The sequence below is a fragment of the Thalassophryne amazonica genome, chromosome 6, assembly GCF_902500255.1.
Source record: "Thalassophryne amazonica chromosome 6, fThaAma1.1, whole genome shotgun sequence".
NCBI classification, from domain to species: Eukaryota; Metazoa; Chordata; class Actinopteri; order Batrachoidiformes; family Batrachoididae; genus Thalassophryne; species Thalassophryne amazonica.
Genome location: NC_047108.1, coordinates 37,925,845 through 37,947,422, shown reverse-complemented (window position 1 = coordinate 37,947,422; position 21,578 = coordinate 37,925,845). Strand labels below are relative to the sequence as shown.

At 40.3% G+C, this 21,578-nt stretch overlaps 1 protein-coding gene across 2 annotated transcripts in view; it reads left to right on the top strand.

The window, feature by feature from the left end:
* The window catches only part of mtor (mechanistic target of rapamycin kinase), a 427,661-nt gene that overhangs the window by 13,806 nt on the left and 392,277 nt on the right, over nucleotides 1-21,578 (top strand). For both annotated transcript variants that reach the window (XM_034171997.1, XM_034171996.1), the window contains exons 8-15: nucleotides 3,435-3,543; nucleotides 5,436-5,619; nucleotides 10,736-10,864; nucleotides 12,289-12,533; nucleotides 15,179-15,388; nucleotides 15,710-15,915; nucleotides 17,240-17,362; nucleotides 17,716-17,799. In XM_034171997.1, coding sequence (XP_034027888.1) covers nucleotides 3,435-3,543; nucleotides 5,436-5,619; nucleotides 10,736-10,864; nucleotides 12,289-12,533; nucleotides 15,179-15,388; nucleotides 15,710-15,915; nucleotides 17,240-17,362; nucleotides 17,716-17,799 — 1,290 coding nt within the window. The remainder of the gene's footprint in view (nucleotides 1-3,434; nucleotides 3,544-5,435; nucleotides 5,620-10,735; nucleotides 10,865-12,288; nucleotides 12,534-15,178; nucleotides 15,389-15,709; nucleotides 15,916-17,239; nucleotides 17,363-17,715; nucleotides 17,800-21,578) is intronic.

Genomic DNA, 21,578 nt, shown 5'->3' with positions numbered 1-21,578 from the left:
TATATATTCTCATTTTTTAAGGATATTTGACCGTTTATTTCATGTCATGATCTCATAAATTCAGTGTACGACGCGCACATGGTGTGAACAGGATGGTGCCGTCAGAACCGTGCGGGTAGAGAAAGTGGAAAGAAGTAAAGGCAGCTCCACGGTTTGGTTTGGTTTTGTTGTGTGTGTGTGTGTGTGTGTTTTTTTTTTTTGTTTTTTTTAACGTTCTCTCGGGTTAAAATCCTCCCTCTCTGCTCCGCGCGCGCGCACACACACACACACACACACAGCTACGTCGGTAAACTGTGCATTTTAAATGGCTTTGAACAAGACGGCCACCGTCATTCCCAAAATTTGAACATCCAAATGATGGCAGGACGGCTCGCTGCCTAAAACTATGAATTGAGAGAAAAACAAAGACTTAAATAAAATAAATGACTCGTCAACTAATAAATTAGTTGTCGACTGTCCCAATAGTCGACGTAGTCATGACTAGTCGACTAGTTGTGGCAGCCCTACTCGAGGACATGAAGCCACTCCTTTGATATCTTGGCTGTGTGCTTAGGGACATTTTCCTCCTGAAGGATGAACCATCGCCACAGTCCAGAGCAGGTTTTCATGCAGGATGTCTCTGTACATTGCTGTATTCATCTTTCCCTCAATGCTGACTAGTCTCCCAGTTCCTGCTGCTGAAAAACATCCCCACAGCATGATGCTGCCAACACCATGCTTCACTGTGATGGTGCCTGGTTTGTTCAAACATGATGCCTGGCATTCACGCCAAAAAGTTCAATCTTTGTCTCATCAGACCAGAGAATTTTGTTTCTCATGGTCTGAGAGTCTTTCAGGTGCCTTTTGACAAACTCCAGGCAGGCTGTCATGTGCCTTTTACTAAAGAGTGACTTCCATCTGGCCAACCTACCATACAGGCCTAATTAATGGATAGCTGCAGAGATGGTTGTCCTTCTGGAAGGTTCTCCTCTCTCTACAGAGGAATGCTGGAGCTCTGACAGAGTGACCATCGGGTTCTTGGTCATCTCCATGACCAAAATTTCAGAAAAAACTGTTTTAACATTGTCATTATGGGTTATTGTGTGTAGAAGTTTGAGAAAAAATGAATTTCATCCATTTTGGAATAAGGCTGCCCATAACATAACAAAATGTGGAAAAAGTGGAGCGCTGTGAATACTTTTTGGATGCACTGCATCTGGCCCTGCAACAGACTGGTGTCCCGTTCAGGGTGTACCCCACCTTTTGTCCTATGGTTGCTGGGATGGGGAGGGGCAAGGGATGGGTATCATGAACCGGTTCTTTTCGAGGATCATTAAGAAATTATTTGATCCACCAACATCGGTAGCCTTTTTGGAGTCCCTTATCGGTCCTTCAGAGCGGCCGTTGTTTTTGAGGATGTGTTATCGGGAAAATGATCATTTCTCTACGTTGAGTGCAGACCCTGCAGCGGGTCTGTATACAACCGCTTCTGTAACGGCTCCGCTTTGAAGCTTGAAACAACGAAGCAGTGCTCCAATCTGCTCCTTGTTGGTTCATTGCTTCACTGCTTTTCAGAAGCAGTAAGTCCACTTCTTCTCAAAGCCATTTAAAAACGTCAATCGTGAGTCACTTTTGTGCGGCTTAAAGCCACTAACTGGGACTCTTGTCTTGTTGCATGCAAGAAACCAGAATCTTCCTCTGTTCACAGCTCCAAACGCTGTGCCGCACTCTGCCGAGACAGTCTGGTCAGAATTAATAACTTCAGAGTGAATCACTGTTTAAATCAAATGACATCTCTTTCCAAACATTGTTACATAGAGAACAGACTAAAATGTTTTTTTTCCTCCCGAAATGAGACGTCCTGCGTTCTTTATGAATTACATTGATGCTGGTTTGCAGCGCAGCTGGCTGAGTTCAGCTCAGAGGTATGGAGTTAGATTTGTGCCATTCATGTATGAAAGGGCATGCTTTTGAGAAAAACTGCAGATTTTATTTTTATTAATGTCCAGAGATCAAGGATCCAGTGACCAATTTCATATTTATTTACTTTAAGACTCGGTAAATGTTATTGACATCCAAAACCTGTAAAGCCTACTTTTAGTACACAGAAAATTCACAGGAGGTATTGATAAGGGAATCGATAAGGAATCTGATCGATATTAATAAAATCTTATCAATACCTATTCCTTAGTATTTATGTTAAAATGTGTTAATTATGCCATGGATGTTTAAAAACACACAGATGTTTAAATGTTTAAAAAATGATGTTCATGTGATATGATAAAAGAAAAAAATAGAATAGAAAGTTCTTTATTATTGTACTTGTATTATTTACTATTGTAACAGTTTGTTTTCATGTCTAAACAAGAAGGAGTTGCGTCGACTGCAGTTGGTACAGAACTCTGCAGCAAGAATTCTGACACAAGCTAACAGGAGGACTCATATTTCCCCAATTTTAAAGGAGCTTCATTGGCTGCCAGTGTCCTTCAGGATCAATTTTAAAATTTTGGTTTTAACTTTTAGAGCTCTACATGGCCAGGCGCCTCACTATATCTGTGACCTTATCCAGCCTTATGCCCCTGCCAGGGCTTTGAGGTCTGTGGACCAAAATCTGTTGATGGTTCCTCGCACCCATTTTGCAACCAGAGGAGAGCGATCCTTCCAGGCTGTTGCTCCCAGGCTTTGGAATGGTCTCCCGCTCTTTCTGCACTCACTGGACTCTGTCGATACTTTTAAAAGCCAACTTAAGACTTTCTTTTTTACTCAAGCGTTTGCTTAGCTTTTGGGCTGCTCTGCTATCCTATGTTATGTTTTATGTTTTTATGTCTCGGCCATTGTCTGATGTTTTGTGTGGTGTACTGTGCTTTTATGTTGTGAAGCAGCTTGTGGCTCTTGTCTGTGAAAGGTGCTATATAAATAAAATTTACTTACTTACTTACTTTAAAAACACATGTTTAGAATATTTGAAAGGGTGTAAAATGTGTGAAAGAATGGAAAGTTCTTTAAAAACATGTTTAAAATGTTTGAAAAGTATGTAAAAATGTGTGAAAGAATAGAAACATCTTTAAAAAAATGTTTACAAAGGCTGTAAAATGTGTAATTGCATAGACAGTTCCTTAAAAACACACCAATACTTTAAAAATGTGTTTAAGATGTGTAAAAGAATAAAAAGAAACACACGAAGATGTAGAAATAGTGTGTATGGGTGTCGGTGGAGGGGGCAGCTATTCATTTGATCTCTGGGGGGGCTCACTCTCCCACACTTTGAAAACCCCTGATTTACATTGAATGATCAGAAATAACTCCTTAAAAAATTAGATCTGACTTAATTTAAATGTCTCTCTCTCTTTTTGTTAAATGGTTCTCTATTTTTACATTTATGTGTGATGTTCATGAAAAAGTGTGTCACAAGGTGAACGGCGCATGTCTGGATAAAGTTTTAATTGTTCTTTAAGGTGTGTCGGTGGGTGCTTAAATACAAGAGCAGTAAAAACCCTTTGATCCAGATGACCATCCTCAACCTGCTGCCACGCCTGGCTGCTTTCCAGCCGCATACCTTCACAGGTGCGACAATTTCATTTGTCTGAAACTACTTAGTTGAATGTAAACCAAGATCCAGCTGAATTAGTGTTTGATGCAGTAATTTCTTGCTGTGTATTATTATTGTATGGGCTGGGGAAGGGCAGTGAGGGAATATAAAGTGGGGAAAATAAATGTTGAACACGTCACCATTTTTCTCACTAAACATATTTGTGAAGGTGCTATTAACATTAAGTTTTCACCAGATATCAGTATCAACCCAAGTAATCCACAGATATAAAGACACCAAAAGAAATTATGTGTAATAAAATGGAATGACACAATGAAAAAGTGTTGACCAGACTTACTGAAATTTATTTAATACGTCATACAAAAGCCTTTGTTGTTAATGACAGTTTCAAGAAGCCTCCTGTATGTAGAAACTAGTCTCATGCATTGTTCAAGTGTGATTTTTGTCCATTCTTCTACACAGTCTTCAAATCTTGACGGTTCCTTGAGCCTCTTCTATGAACTCTGATGTTTCGTTCTTTCCATAGATTTTCTAATGGTCAGGTGATTGGCTGGACCATTCTTGCAGCTTTATTTTCATTCTCTGAAACCAGTTGAGAGTTTCCTTGGCTGTGTGTTTGGGATCATTGTCTTGCTTCATCTTCATCATCCTGTGAGATGGCAGCAGCATTTTTATCAAGAATTTCTCTGTATATTTTTCCATTCATCCTTCCTTCAATTATATGAAGCTTGCCAATGCTGCATACTGAGAAATAGCCCCACACCATGATGTCCCCATTTCCAAACTTCACCGTTGGTATGGTGTTTTTGGGGTGATGTGTAGTGTCATTTGACCTCCAAATATGGTGTGTTTTGGGAAATGCTGAATGTTCAATTTTGGTTTCATCTGACCAGACTGTATTTTCCCAGTATTTCACAGGCTTGTCTAAATGTTGTACAATAAACCTTAAACAACTTCAACGTGCTTTTTCTTTAGCAGTGGAGTCTTGTGTGGTGGACGTGCATACAGGCCATGGCGTTTGAGTGCATTTCTTGTTTTCTTTGAAACAATTATACCTGCTAAACTCTCCAGGTCTTTCTAAAGTGCTCTACAAGTGGTCCTTGCCTATTGAACAACTCTTCTGATATTTCATTTCACTCCTCTGTCACAAATCGTGTGAGGAGCACCTGGTCATGGCCAGTTTATGGTGAAATTATGTTCTTTCCAGTTCTGTGAACAGTGTTCACTGGAACGTTCAGAAGTTTAGAAATCATTCAGTAATGGCATCAGTATGTTTTGCACCAATAAGGTTGCGAAGCTCTTGAGAGCACTCTTTGGGTTTACCCATCATGACATGTTTCTTGTGTCATACCTTGGTAATGAGACATCTTTTTATAGTTCAGTTGGGTCCAGGGTGGACATTCCTGCAGTCACTATAGCAATTGCACGCTCCCTTAAAACTTGCAACATCTGTGGCATTGTGCTGTTATAAAGCTGAACATTTCAGAGTGGCCTTTTATTATGGCCAGCCTAAGGCACACATGTGCAATAATCATACTTAGCTTCTTGATATGCCACATGTGTGAGGTGAGATGGATTATCTCAGCAAAGAAGTGCTCACTAATAACACAGATTTAAACAGATTTGTGAACAATATTAGAGAGAAATAGGTCTTTTGTGTATATATGAAATATGTTAGATCTTTGAGTTCAGCTCATGAAAAATTTGGAGCAAAAACAAAAGTATTGTTTATATTTTTGTTCATTGTATATTTACTCAGCAAAATTATGATTTGTCCAGTACTTACTTTACCCACTGACATTGCTTTCTTTGTCCTAATCCCAGTAGCGTTGCCTTGAAAACCTGATGTCTTGGTTTGTATCTCTGTTTAATCCTTTTTATTGTGGCTGTTCCTTTCCTTGCTCAGACCAGTATCTCTCAGACACTATGGGCTATCTGCTGGGCTGTCTGAAGAAGGAGAAGGAAAGAATGGCAGCTTTCCAGGCTCTAGGGCTGCTGGTTGTGGCTGTTAGGTCAGAGATCCAGCCCTATCTCTCCAAGATCCTTGAGATCATCAAGGCCGCCCTGCCACCAAAAGACTTTGCGCACAAGTTAGTATTAAAAAAAACAAACAAACGAAAAAGACAAAAGTGTTCCATTTTCTTTTTACATTTCCTTCTATTGTTGACATGCTTTTAATACAGTTTTCTGTCTTATTAATTTATTTTTTAAATTTAATACCTGCAACGTCACAGGCAGAGCAGGTATAGTAGGAGCTGCTTGACTCCATGTGTGGGTCTGTCTGTGCATTTGTGTGTGTCTGTGTGCTGGACATGTACATGATATCTTCAAAGTTTTTGTGTCAATGAATGGTTCCAACATTGGAACCAATCGGTAAACCAAGCAGTTTTTTTTGGTGCCTTGGCCTTGACCTCGGTCTTGCTATGCAATGACTTGGTCTTTGCCTTGGCATCAAAAATCGGCCTCGAGTCCTCCTTACTGCTTGGTTCAAACATTGGGTACGTTGTAATTCTACTTTTGGCCAACAGGTGGCACAGTCTCTGAAACCTATTGAGTGTGAGGAAAGCCACAGTAGTGCAGCCAGTAACTGAAAAAATCCTTCAAATGTGGATGCTAGCATCAAATTTGGCTCAAATACACATTAGACATTACCCTTTTGAAAAGGCAGGGTGTCCACTTGAATTTTCAATAGACAGCCAGGTAGGAGTCAATTGAATAATTACACAGGGGTAAAAATTAGAAGATGTTCCAGTCATATTGAAAACTATACCACATTATTTGTCTGATCACAGAGATTCCATAAAGGTATAGTGTGGACTATCTGTGACTGAATGTTACGGGGTAAAAACAGCAAGAATAGTGACAAAGGTTGATTTCAATTGTACAGGGGTCAAAATTTAAAGTTGCTCTAATTTTGGAAAAAAATAATACAAATTATTGGTTGAGTTAATAGGGGTTTAAAAAGGAATAGTTTTCATCATGTGTCACTCTTTTTGTTATCATGTTACAAGGTAAGGGCACCTTCACACATAACACGACATTGGGCGAAAGAAGCAGAAACTGGCAGAAAATCTGCAAACAAAAATCGAAATGGAGAACCGCAAAACATTCCTCCTGCTGTCGGGAAGGATGTACAGTTGGACAGGCGTGAACACAGTGCAAGCACATGGAACGTGTTGCGCCACTGCTGTGTGTGTGTGTGTGTGTGTTGGGGGGGCACACCAAAGAAAAAAAAAAACCCCCACCGCACTTTCTAATATTTAATCCCTATTATCGAATGGACCACACAAGTATGATCCTTCTGTTCCTCTGTATATGACCCATACAGGAATAACATGACATGAATGAAGCAGTGCGCGCTTGTCATGATCATATCTACTGGCTCCGCGCGCGTGTCCAGATGGCCCTGCGTGTTTACAGTGCGGCGCGCCGAAGGACACCGCATCATGTAGACCAGAGCTGACGTGGGTGATGTTACATTCTGATCGCCACCTGAGTGTACACATGATCAGATGGTACTTTTCACTTGGCACAACCTGCCGATGTGCATGCTGACATGATTGCGCCAGCCCGTTGCAAATCCGATATATATTTTTATGTACAACCCCAATTTCAATGAAGTTGAGACGTTGTGTGGAATGTAAATTAAAAACAGAATACAGTGATTTGCAAATCCTCTTCAACCTATATTCAAATGAATACACCACAAAGACAAGATATTTAATGTTCAAATTGATAGACTTTTTTGTTTTTTGTGCGAATATTTGCTCATTTTGAAATGGATGCCTGCAACACATTTCAAAAAAGCTGGGACAGTGGCAACAGAAGACTGGGAAAGTTGATGAATACTCAAAGAACACCTGTTTGGAACATTCCTCAGGTGAACAGGTTAACTGGAAACAGGTGAGTGTCATGATTGGGTATAAAAGGAGCATCCCCAAAAGGCTCAGCCGTTCACAAGCAAAGATGGGGCGAGGATCACCACTTTGTGAACAACTGCGTGAAAAAATAGTCCAACAGTTTAAGAACAATGTTTCTCAACGTTCAGTTGCAAGAAATTTAGTGATTCCATTATCTACAGTCCATAATCAGAAGATTCAGAGAATCTGGAGAACTTTCTACATGCAAGGCCAAAAACCAACATTGAATGCCCGTGACCTTTAATCCCTTAGGCAGCACTGCATTAAAAACCGGCATCATTGTGTAAAAGAATACCACGTGGGCTCAGGAACACTTCAGAAAACCATTGTCAGTTAACACAGTTCGTTGCTACATCTCCAAGTGCAAGTTAAAACTCATGCAACCATGCAAAGCGAAAGTCATACATTAACAACATCCAGAAATGCCGCCACCTTCTCTGGGCCCGAGCTCATTTGAAATGGACAGATGCAAAGTGGAAAAGTGTGCTGTGGTTTGATGAGTCCACATTTCAAATTGTTTTTGGAAATCATGAATGTTGTGTCCTCTGGACAAAAGAGGAAAAAGACGAGTGTTACCAGCGCAAAGTTCAAAAGCAAGCATCTGTGATGTGTGATGATATGGGGGTGTGTTAGTGCCCATGGCATGGGCACCTTACACATCTGTGATGGCACCATCAATGCTGAAAGGTACATCCAGGTTTTGGAGTAACACGTGCTGCCATCCAAGCAACGTCTTTTTCAGGGAGGTCCCTGCTTATTTCAGCAAGACAATGCCAAGCCATATTCTGCACGTGTTACAACAGCATGGCTTCATAGTAAAAGAGTGCGGGTACTAAACTGGACTGCTTGCAGTCCAGACCTGTTGCCCATTGAAAATGTGTGGCACATTATGAAGCGAAAAATATGACAACGGAAACCCCAGACTGTTGAATAACGGAAGTCATACATCAAGCAAGAATGGAAAAGAATTCCACCTACAAAACTTCAACAATTAGTGTCCTCAGTTCCCAAACACTCAAGTGTTGTTAGAAGGAAAGGTAATGTAACACAGTGGTAAACATACCACTGTCCCAGCTTTTTTGTAACATGTTGCAGGCATCCATTTCAAAATGAGCAAATATTTGCACAAAAACAATGAAGTCTCAGTTTGAACATTCAATTTCTTGTCTTTGAGGTGTATTCAATTGAATATAGGTTGAAGAGGATTTGCAAATCATTGTATTCTGTTTTTAATTTACATTTTACACAACGTCCCAACTTCACTGGAATTGGGGTTGTATTTCCACGACAGCAGGCACACACACGCACCTCACGGTGGAGAGTTGTAAGGTCATGTCCGTCATAACACAGTACGTGTTCTCCAGCTGTGACTTGCAGGTCCACAGATTTCAACAGCAGCTGCTGTTTGTGGACACTAGGGCTAAAATGATTAGTTGAGTAATTTAATAATTTAATTACAAAAAATGTTTGAGGTAAATTCTGTGCCTCAAAGCTCCATTTAACGTTGTAGTACATATGCCAGGCCTGTGTGTGGTGCTGTAACATCCCCAGAAAAAAACAGAAGACTAGAGCTTGCGCATAAGCCGTGTAAGAGCTAATCAATGTAGAACCAAAAGCTACAACTTTCCAGTGTGACACAGAGTAAAATAAAGCCTTTTAAGAGAAAGAGGGTCCACACTTATCATCTGAAATAGACTTTCTGCGTATTTAAAGCGAAGCAGTGTGTCTATTTTTAAAAAACACAGTTTGGTCCGCTGGCTGTGCTTCGCTCTATGTGCACTTTAAATCAAGTTTTCATTGGCAGGGTACAGAGCAGATTTATCAGTGTGGCGTTTGTTCAAAAGCTGAACTCCAGAGGGGTACAACAATTTACCCAAAGTAACTGCAAAGATGACTAAATGAAGTACTTGTTCATTGTTTCAGCATTCTAAAGAGACAGCCATGCAGAGGGAGGGAGGGAGAGAGAGTGCTTCATGTACTGTTTTGAGAATGGAATGCATTTCCGAAAATAAAAAAAGTACTTCTTTTAGTCATTTAGAGTCAGTTTGGGTCAGTCTTGCTTAGTTACGCAACACTAGTGTGGCACTTAGACAATTTTCACAGGCAGTTTGAATGTGGTCATCTGTACTCCATTGTGCTGGGAGTGTGAATAGCCCCCGTCTTTTCTAAGTGCCCAGCGAGTGGTGTTGGATATTCGTGTGTGGCACCTGGAATTTGGCCGACACCTGCCGAGAGGGTGTCGAATGGGCACTCGCTGTCTTTCAGACGCTGTGCGCGAATGGCTGTGGTGACAGCTGTGTGAGGCGGCTCTGATTTTTCACAAGTGGCATGCGATTCCTCCTTCCTTCGCCAGTCGGCTTCAATTGTGTTTTGTGTGAAGGGGCCCTTACATATGTCACGTTATAGAATCCAATGGGCGTTGACATAGTTTAACTTTTATTTTGCAGACACAAGTACTCAGCACAGTCAACACTATTCCATTTATTAATCCTGTTAGCTCAACCAATAATTTGCACCACTTTTTTACCAAAATTGAAGCAACTTTAACTTTTGACCCCTGTACAAACTGAAATTGACCTTTGTCACTATTTTTACTATTTCTTTTTTTACCCCATAAATCCATAGAATTCAGTGATAGTTCAAACTAGACCTTTTTGAAAGCTTTATGATCAGACAAATATGGAATACCTTTCAGTATGATTGGACCATTTTTCATTTTTGACCTGTGTAATTCTTCAGTTGACTCCTACCTGGCTGCCTATTGAAAATTCAAATGGACAGAGTAATGTGTAAGGAGTATTTGTTCCAAATTTGGTGCTTGCATCACCTTTTGAAGGATTCCTCTGTAAATATTCTGCTGCACTAAAGTTCTTCATAGATTGTAATTAAACTTGCTGCTGAACATTATACCTTACTAAGATGTGACACAAGAACAAGACTGGGTTCAGTAACAGAAGTTAGGGTTAATATTTTCCTTGTTCAATATGTATGTATCTAATTAAACATTTCTTTATTTTGTCGTCTGTAGAAAACTCTTCCCTCTGTTCCTTACAGTTCACTGTGGTTGTATTTTTGTTGGTTAAGACCTTCCTCAAGTTCATTTTCACATTAGATTACCAAACGTGAGCTCTCTATGAATTAAAATGCAAATGCTGTTTAAAAAAAGTTTAAACAAGTCTTCTGGCTTGTGTAAATTAAAAAGAAATAGAACAAAGTCCAACAATGCTATGAATGTATTATTGTTTTTTTTTTTTCTTTTTTCTTTCTCAATGTTTGACGTGTACAGGAGGCAGAAGACCATGCAAGTAGATGCTACAGTGTTCACCTGCATCAGCATGCTTTCCAGAGCCATGGGTCCCAGCATCCAACCAGATATCAAAGAACTGCTGGAACCCATGCTGGCTGTTGGCCTCAGGTAGGACCGAACACTTTTGAAAGGGCCACGCCCACGTTGATGTCATTGCCTGGCCACAGAGTTATGGAGTTGTAGAAGCATAAATCAGGCTTTAGGATTTTAAGATACTGCTCTGCAGTGGACTTAGAAAAAAGTTTCTTGCCCAAATGTAATCCTTTTTAACGCACATAATGCCATGTACTTATTTAAGGCAGATGTTAAATTTTTTTTTTAAGGACGAAGTTTTGACCCGGCCATTGAATTATGCAGGCCCGTATTCAAGGCCAGGAAATCTGGTAAATATAAATCACAACAAATATAATTTAGGAACTTTTTCCAATCCACAAGAAAAGATTTGTATTTAAAAAGAAAATATCTTGTAGAATGCTAGATGTGAACATATTTCTGTTTTGAAATTGTGGAAAAAATAGAGTGGAAACTGTCATTCAACAAGTAACCAAGAGCCAAGAAGAAAGTTATTCAAATGAACTAGGGTTCCACTTATTTACTTGGGTAAATCAGTGGTATCGTTCTCTAATGTAGAATTTTCAGTTTACATATCAGTTTTTTTTTTGTTTTCTAGGATTTAGGAATAGATTGATAATCCTGTGTTGTTTAATGAGGCGGCCTTCTAATACTGATGTAAATTTTAAAGCATTTTTTTGGGTGTGGGGGTGGGATTTTTGTAATATATGTCACAGGTCTAAAACAAGTTGTGTCAGGGCCTAAATAATGATTGTAGCAGGAGCAAATCTGTGATTGCATTCATAGAATTATGGGACTGTGGAGATATTTAACATTAAGCCTCAATAGATACTCATTTTCCAAAACAGGACGCCTTTAATAGTCGTCGTACTGTGAGCAAGATTTAAATCTACACTACTTTAACTTTCAAATCTGTTCCTTGCCACTTAAAATCTAAATGAAACTAAAATCAATGATTCATACGGGGTTTTTTCTACAGGGTTACATGTTGTAACAAACATGAGTCTAACAAGCTTCAACTTGCAAGCCGTTTGCTGCTTCAGAGCAAAAACTCAAATCACATAACTTTTGTCTCCAGATGAAAAAAAAAACTTTCTGCTAAAGTAAAAAAAAAAAAAAAAAAAAAAAAAGTAAAATGTCACGACTGAGTGGCTGGCTGACTCCCTGTATGCAGTGATGTCTCGTCCACTGGCTGCGCTGTGGGGAATGCAGGACACTTTGACAAAGTGCGTTTCACATGATGTTGTAAACTTTGTAATTACCATTCATGTGCAGGCCATATGGATCATTCACCTATGATCCATTACACCACTGACATTTATATACACTGCATTTTAAAATCACAGTCCAGTTATGCATTAAGTTGTATTTATGGATGAATGAGTCAAAAATTAGTCAACAATCGAATACCCTTTAAATAATGAAAATATATTGGGTATTCACTGTTCCTTTTCATCCAGCCCTGCACTGACAGCAGTGTTGTACGACCTGAGCCGCCAGATCCCGCAGTTGAAGAAGGACATTCAGGATGGCCTGCTAAAGATGCTTTCCCTGGTGTTGATGCATAAGCCACTTCGTCACCCTGGCATGCCCAAAGGTCTGGCACACCAGCTGGCCTCACCGAGCCTCAGCAACATCCCTGAAGCCAGTGATGTCGGCAGCATCACCCTGGCCCTTCGCACGCTGGGAAGCTTTGAATTTGAAGGTTAGGACATTGTAAAAGCAAATGTTTCTCTTTGGTTGACTGCTGGGGGCTGGTGGGCCTTGGGGAGAGGGGCCTGCAGAAAAGAGTGCTGTTTCAGTGTCGTCCTTTTTTATTCCCCCGGTATGAAATACAGGGGGCTATAGTGATCAGCATGTCCTGTCCGTCCGTCTGTCCATTTACGCTTTTTACCATGATAACTCAAGAACCAGTTGAACAGTTTCATTCATATTTAGCATAAAGGTGTACTTCGGTGGTCCCCCAAGACCATTCAATCACGGTGACCTTGTAGTCAATTTCAACGCCACAGTGAGATATTTAAGATCTTGTCATTGCAATCTTTGTGTCGTGATATCTCAAGAACCATCCATCCATCCATCCATTTTCTTCCGCTTTATCCGGAGTCGGGTCACGGGGGCAGCAGCTCAAGCAAAGCTGCCCAGACCTCCCGATCCACACACACCTCCCCCAGCTCCTCCAGGGAACCCCAAGGTGTTCCCAAGCCAGCAGAGAGATATAGTCCCTCCAGCGTGTCCTGGGTCTTCCCTGGGGCCTCCATCCAATGGGACGTGCCCGGAACACCTCTCCAGCGAGGCGTCCAGGGGGCATCCGGAAAAGATGCCGAAAGAGCGACGTGGGCCCGCCCTCCTGTGGGTTCACCACCTGCAGAGGGGGCCATGGGGGTCGGGTGCAGAGAGGATTGGGTGGCGGTCGAGGGCGGGTGGCCCGGCGGCCCAGTCCATGCTCACAGCCCCTGGCTGTTGGGACGTGGAATCTCAAGAACCAGTTGACCAATTCATATTTAGCATAAGGATGCACTTGAGTGATCCCCAGCACCAGTCAATTACAGATTTGTGGGGGCTGGGGGGATATGTCATCTTCTGATAACTCTTGCTTGCTTGTTTTATTACCCCTGCAAACAAAAATTTGCAGGTTACCGGTATATCAGAATAATTTCCATCAATCTGTCTGTCCACGAGTCTTGTAACTGCAACTCCTTCTAACTTTTTGGTTACATTTAAATTAAACTTCATACAGAAATAGCACACCATGTGAAGATGTGCATGAAGGAAAATAATTGTATTTCAACATCTTCAAAGTCTGATAATTTTCTGAAGAACTATTCTCAGAATTTTTCTGGATTTGGTACAAACCCTAGTGGGCCATCTTGTAATGAGAAGTTGGACTTTGTGATTTAATTCCTGTAGGCTCATCAGGGCTCCCAAGAAGGGAAAAAAAAAAGAAGCATTTTCCAGCACTGATTTATTGCATAAAATATGGTCGGTAGCTTTTTCTCAAATTTTGCATATATTCTTTCGGAAGCTGCCTACAGGCAAGAAAAATAACATTGTCTTTGAATCATTCTAAAGGCCCCACCAAAAGGGTCAAAATGACATTTTCCACACTTCTCAGTTTATTGCTGAAAAACTGTCCAGTAAGCTTTTCTTTAATTTTGCGTATAGATTCCTTGAGTCAGTGTCAACCTGCACAAAGACTTTCATTTACCATGAATCATTCTTCTACCCAGAAGGATAATAATTTGCCACCTACTGATTTTTCGCAAAAATTAAAGAAATTTTTTTGAAAAGTTGTACAGACATTTCTTAGGTGACTATCTGACTATGGTAAACAATTTCAGGCAAATACAGACAAATTACTTACCCATATTTGGTCAAAATTACTTTGAAATAAAAACAGTGAATCATGTGATATCATTTTTATTATATTTGTCTGCAGGGGTGGCATTGCCTTGTTTACACTTCAAAAATCATTCAAGTATGTAATTTGCTCACACATGTTCAAGGTTTTGCACACAGCTTTCTCCACTTGTCTGACTTTACAACCAACTATTCTTGCCTGACCTATGCAGATATTTTGTGGGGCTGATGTGATACCAATATTAGGGAGTAAACAATTTACATTACTCATATCATCACCGTTTATATACATTAAATGTCAGGCAATGCTAAAATACCCTCGGCCGCATAGGTAAAAAAATAGGGACCTTTTGACCTCTTAAAATAGGTCAAGGTTATCTTATAGGTTAGGCTATCTTTGAACCTGTCCAAAGTCTGTGTCTCAAGAATGTTCCCTGTGAATTTGAAGACCTTGGCAGCAATAGGACTGGACTTATCCTGAACACGGACAGATGGACGGATGCAAAGCCTTCGCAATCCCCAATGGCCATATTTTAGCCTTGGGTAAAAATTGGCAATATTTCAAACATTTTGTTATCAAATCCTCATGACAAAGAAATATAACTGAGGCTTGATGTTTTACTTCTTAAACATCAACTTTATGATAAATAACGATGAGTATAACTGGTAACCAACCAAAATACATCACATCACACTGCCTTCACTCAGATTGGCAGTTACCATGCCGCAACGCTCAACATTTGGTGATGGTATCCCCCACCATGCTCGACAGTATTGTAAACATTGTAAACAATGCTGTCAACATGCCCCCTGCTGGACAAATTACATAATGACACAATTTCCAAAAATAACAGGTACCCGATGTGAAAGGCTCATATCAGCCGATATTCTTGGCCACCTGATAATATCGGTCGGGTTCTATGAAAATGTGATAATGCTGTGTCACACCAGTTGAGGGACTATCCTTTTAATTCTGTTTTCTTTCACCAGGCCACTCTCTCACCCAGTTTGTGCGGCACTGTGCCGATCATTTCCTGAACAGTGAACATAAGGAGATTCGGATGGAAGCAGCTCGGACCTGCTCGCGCCTCCTTACGCCCTCCATCCACCTGATCAGTGGCCATGTTGTGAGCCAAACAGCTGTACAGGTTGTTGCAGATGTGCTCAGCAAACTGCTGGTTGTTGGCATCACCGATCCAGGTAACAGGGAAAACAGGGTGACTGATACAGTATCTGGTATACAATTAATTGTTGTAGGAGAAAAGAATGAAGGAGTTTTCGTACCATTGTCACCATTGTGCTTGCTTGTGGCATGGGTACTTAGTACTTTGAAATTAAGTGATTTGGTGCCATGTAAAGAAACTGAATTGGATGATGATGAAGGACTAAGGTGTGATGGAAGGTTTATTCATAAGAAATTTGCACTTGAATATATGAGAGTGTGGACTGGAAACACCATAGTAATTAAACACATATTAGGACTGAAATACGTCTGACTCCTCATCTTCTTCTTTTGTTTAGATCCAGACATCCGATACTGTGTGCTAGCATCTCTTGATGAGCGCTTTGATGCACACCTTGCGCAGGCTGAGAATTTGCAGGCACTGTTTGTAGCGCTGAATGATGAGGTGTTTGAGATTCGAGAACTGGCCATCTGTACAATCGGACGCCTCAGCAGCATGAACCCCGCCTTTGTCATGCCCTTCTTACGCAAGATGCTCATCCAGGTAATAGACACATAACACACCATACATATTGAATAGTTGAAAATATGAGCTGTTACAAAGTTCATATATTTATTTATTTTCTGTCTGATATTCAAATGTAGAGCAGGTACCTCGGAGGATATAGAAACGGCCTGCAAATCTGTTGACCTGGGTTTAAATCCCATTCATAATACCTGTCTGTGTACTTGGACAAGATTCCTAAGTGCTAAATTGTAAGGACTTTCAATATTTTTGTGCATTGAGTTGCAGAACATTTTTCAGGTGATTTACTACGAGTAATTGTGCACATGCCAGCAGGTGGTAACATGATGGAGGCAGCAGTATGTAAATGAGGATTTTGCATGTGTGAATGACCGATAGCGCAAAATGAAATTCAATCAGCCACTTGGAGGCATGAGTATAATAAGACAAATACATACCTTTCAACTGAAAATATCATTTCTGAACATTTAATATATTTAAGGTCAAAACCTTGTTGCCCCATAACTAATAAAGGCTTTTACATATTGCTTTTATATCTGATACAGAATTTAGGAGGCTAGGACCAAACGTTATATTGAATTGGTTCCCACTGACCAATATCGTTAGAGCTTACTGCCAACAGCTAGCCAATCAGAGCGCGGCATACGAAGGTCAGGAACTAGCTGACAGACGCTGGTTGAAAAAATGGCAACAAACATGTCAACAACAGCAGAAAATCATCTGCCAGCGAGGTTTGCTGAGTTCACAGAGGAGGAACTGGTGGAAATATTGAACTCCAAGGATGCCAAAAACACCAAGAAGGTAGACAAGCATGCTACTGACGTTTGAGAAGCATTCATCGCATCAGAATCAGTCATATGCTGTTCAAAACAAAATAAATGTATCTAATTTACTTGAGTCTTTGTTGTTTACTTAATTTGGGAGGGGGGTGGACAACATAACAATTGATGGATGGCAAGTCGTCCAACATAGAGAAATATTGGATTCAGATATTTATTGGTTACCATTAGAGGGCAACAGAGCTTTGGCATGTTGTAGCTCCTTGGGAACTTTGCTATAGCAGTTCCTAGAATCCTAAAAAATCCCTGTATTGAAATAAATTCATTCATTCATTCATTCATTTTCTGTCGCTTATCCGGGTCCAGGTCACGGTGGCTGCAGACCAAGCGGCTCATGCTACACTTCCCTTACAATCTTCAGTTTTATGTGTGCCAGACTTTCCACAACAATTACCATGATTCATATTAATTTACCTGAATATTTATTTTTAAGAAGTAGTAACTAATTGTAACCGTATTCTTCACCTTGAAACGGTTTCTATACATCTGCTTGATTTTTCTAGATCTTAACAGAGTTGGAGCACAGTGGTGTTGGCAGGAACAAAGAGCAGAGTGCTCGGATGCTTGGTCATCTGGTCTCCAACGCTCCGCGTCTCATACGCCCTTATATGGAGCCCATCCTCAAGGTAAAAGGCTAACGTTTATTACAACATCATCTCCCTAACCTCTTAAATGATGTTTTAAAGCAGGTGTGCCCAAGTTCGGTCCTCGAGATCTACCTTCCTGACACTTAGTTGTCTCCCTGTTCCAACACACCTGAATCCAATGAAAGACTCGTTAGCAGGCTTTTAATGAGCTTTTCATTGGATTCAGGTGTGTTGGAGCAGGGAGACAACTAAGAGTGTCAGGAAGGTAGATCTTGAGGACCGGGCTTGGGCATCCCTGTTTTAGAGTTTAGGAAGATGTTTCATGAAGAGGGTCATATCGTTAGAGTTCAAGAGGTTAAATGAGTGCTTTATCTATTTATTTTGCTTTGTAGGCCCTCATCCTGAAGCTGAAAGACCCAGATCCAAATCCTGGAGTGGTCATCAGTGTTCTGGCAACAATTGGAGAATTGGCTCAGGTAATGTGAGACCTTACACAGAATTACTTATTTATTTTTTTCTAGACTGTTCATAGAGGGCAGTATCAGCAGTGAATCATTCAGTAACTTGCAGCATATATATGTATATATTTTTCATTAATACTCAGAAATGTTCAAATTTTTAGTCAGTATATATTACAATGTTGTCACATTACCAATGTTAAATACAAGCAACCTGAGTTTCATCAGTCATTGTATGTAAAAATGTAAAATAAAAACAAAAGGTCCCTAATACACCATCTCATACTTGCCTCTGTTTTTATGGCTAGTTTTGTTTGGGGTTGCCACCGCAGGTCATCTGTTTCAATGTCACTCAGTGTGGAAATTAAATTTTTGTGATTTGCATATTGATTTGGCACAGATTTAATGCTGGAGGCCCTTCCTGATGTAACTTCAGATATACAGAACATAGAACATGCAAATGCTGCTGTTTCAGATTTGCCTCTAGCTTAATGAAAATCATTAAAAAAAATGATCTTCAATTTAACAAGGGTGCTTGGTGTAAAAATACACAGCACGTGTAATCTTATATTGGCTACCTGTTAATGTAACTGGGCACCAGAAGCACCCAGTCTATGTTCTCTTTAAACATGAGGTTATTTGGGGTAAACATACCAAAAAAAGCTACAACCTTCACATCACAGTAATTTTCTGCACCAGAATGAAGTTATCCACAAGTTTTGGGATTGTTCAGAAAATGTTGTTAAACTGCAGAGTGTTTGTCACTTAATGGACAGAGTCGTAAAATAAAGAGACAAAACAAAAAAGGCAGACGAAACCAACATCAAAATATAGTGTCACATTTGTGATCACAGCTAGTAGCAAATTGTCACACAGTCACCTGTTGCAATATTGTGATGCGATTACATTTAAGATAGGGTTGGGCAGTTTGTGTTAGACTCCCTTTATTCAGAGTAGCGACATGATGAGCCAGGGGGGACACGTTCACGTGACGTCTGGTGCCATCCATTTTATTTATTTATTTGCTGAAAATGCCAGGTTGTTGTGCATTTGGAGGCACAAATAGACACCACAAGGGCTTCAAGATGAACAGATTCCCTTCAGATCTGAACAGAAGAAAAAATTTGGGAAAATAAAGTCAGCTGTGCGGGATGGAAGCGTCTTCATCCTCAAAGTTTTCATAGGTAAATTTATTGTTCAGTCCCATGTATAGTAAACCTCGCCAAAACAGTCATCGTATAAACCAGATATTCGCAGTCACCAGACAAAAAAAAAAAAATCTTGTATTGTTTTCCCTGTAATAAATAATGAATTTTGTATAATGGATTTTTCGCTTACATCAGATAAAATGTTCTGTCCGATCGCAATGTATTTCCATGGGGGCGGAGTCATTTTCATGATTAAAAGACCAGCCGTTTATTTATTTCAAACCGTGCTCAGACATGGACCTGCAGTCTGACGTGCACCTGTTAAATCAGACACAGCAAAAAAGGCTGTGATTTGACACTTTTCTGCTTCACTCTTTCCTCTTATATTTTAATAGTTTTTGCAGTGCGCATGCTGATTACATTTTGGGATCACATACATTTGGCAGAAATGTCCATAAATTTACAACACAGTTGGAAAAAGATGAAATTATACAGCTTACCTTGATTTGGAGGTGATGATTGTAGAAAGAAAAGCTTGTTGAGGGTCAAATTAGTCCAGAATAAAGCATAATCCAGTGACGGAGAACCTTAAAGCTGTCCCACGCGTCACTGCATGACACAAAGTTACAGAGTTGCAGAAGCATAAATCAGGCGCTAACTTAATTAAATAAATCATATAAATTGTAAATTTATGTAAATTTGATAGCTTAATGATTTTTAGATTTATTTTGATAATGCCTCCACCTGGATGTGTTGCTGTATGTGGTTAAATGATTAAAAAATGTTGAAAACATAAAAGGTTCATTTAGTAGTTCAGCACAATTGGCCCCAAAATGGCACCATGTTCTCAGTTGTATAAAGTATAAAGTGACTGGTCTGTGTCAAGTTAACTAGAAAATCATGATGGTGACAGTAAAACATCGCAACATCTAACATCTGTGGTGGGGAGATGGTGTATTGTAATTTCTACATACTTTATTTTTTACATTCTATAAAAATGCATATTTGTGGATTAAATAATTACTATTTATTCATTTACTTAGTGCAGCATGTTTGCCAAGTGGTTAGTGCACTTGTTTTTAAGGGTGAGGAGTATGGCATCACAATGTTAGGTCCACATTGTCATGTCGGTCAGCCGTCTGTGATGGACAATGGAATGTCCATCACAGACAATGGAGTGGCGCTCACTCACCTGTGCGACACTGTGCAGCTCGCTGCTGCGTTGTTTGTTTGTTTGTCCGACTGTTGCATGTTTCGATGTTCCTCTCTTTTCACTCTTCTAACATTTAATGCCTGGGACTTCAAGTGGAATTACGTTGAACTATGAAGGGGGTCTACATCGGGATTTTCGTCACTCTCTGGATTCTGGTGTGTCAAGGCATTGGTGGAGACGTAAATGCTGGTAGGATCACCTACAGCTGGGAGCACCTACTGTCTCTCCGTTCACCAGCAATAGGTCCGGAATTCTCACATCCTCCCTGCTTACCATGGAGGACCATTTAATGCCACAGTAAGTGGATCTGTGCTGAGGAAACGCCGGAGGAGAAGAGGGAAGGAGGGTTGGCGTTCAGCACAGGCTGAGAAGATCCAGGCTGGGTGACAGACGACAGCTTCCACCTCTCCCAACAGTCCTTCTTTTCATTGTCCATTCGGAATAAAAGGGACAAGTTTGAGATCTACGCAAGGTGGAAACGCGAGTTTAGAGAGACCTGCCTTCTTTTGTTCACTGAAACGTGGTTGGGAGAACGGGACAAGAATGAGGAGCTTCATATAACCGGCTTCTGTCCCTCTATTCGTCTTGACCGCTCTTTTCTCATTACAAACTAGTCTAAAGGAGGCGGGGTATGTTTTTATATTAATGAGAGATATTGTAAGACTGTTGTGGTGCGGAAGAGAATATGTACCTCGGATATTGAACTTTTGTGTATCTCACTTCGCCCCTTTTACCTGCCGAGGGAATTCCCTCAGCTGTTCTTCTCCCTTGTTTACATTCACCTGAGAGCTGATGTCATGGCAGCTTGTCAGCTGATAGAAGACGTGAATAATATTCTGAACGCGATTTCCCCGATGCTTCTAAATTTATTTTAGGGGACTTTAATCACTGTCGAATTGACAAAACACTGAGGACATATGAACAGTATGTCACCTGCCCATCAACTGTGAGGAACTCTATGGCACAGTAGCCAAAGCTTACAGGTCCATTAGTATGCCTTCCTTTGGAGCTTCATACCATAGCAGTGTCCTTCTTTTGCCGACCTACAGGTCTGTAAACGACGTGAGCAGACTGTAAAGACAGTGAAGTGTTGGTCAGAGGACTGTATTGAAAATTTGAAAGCTTGTGTTGAATGTACAGCGTGGGATGTCTTTTATGATTCATGTTCTGACCTGAATGAACTGACACAGACTGTCTCCTCCTATATATCTTTCTGTGTTGACACTAATATCCCCCAGAAGAATTGTCTATCCCAATAATAAACTGTGGTAATAAACTTAAAGAATGTTATAAATAAGAAGAAAAGAAATTTTTATATAGGGAAAAACCAGGATAGGAAAGAAATTAACAAAGAGGTTAAGAATGAAATTTGGAAAGCCAAAAGAGCTTATAAAGACAAAGTAGAACATAAGTATAGTAGTGGTGATCTGTGGGCG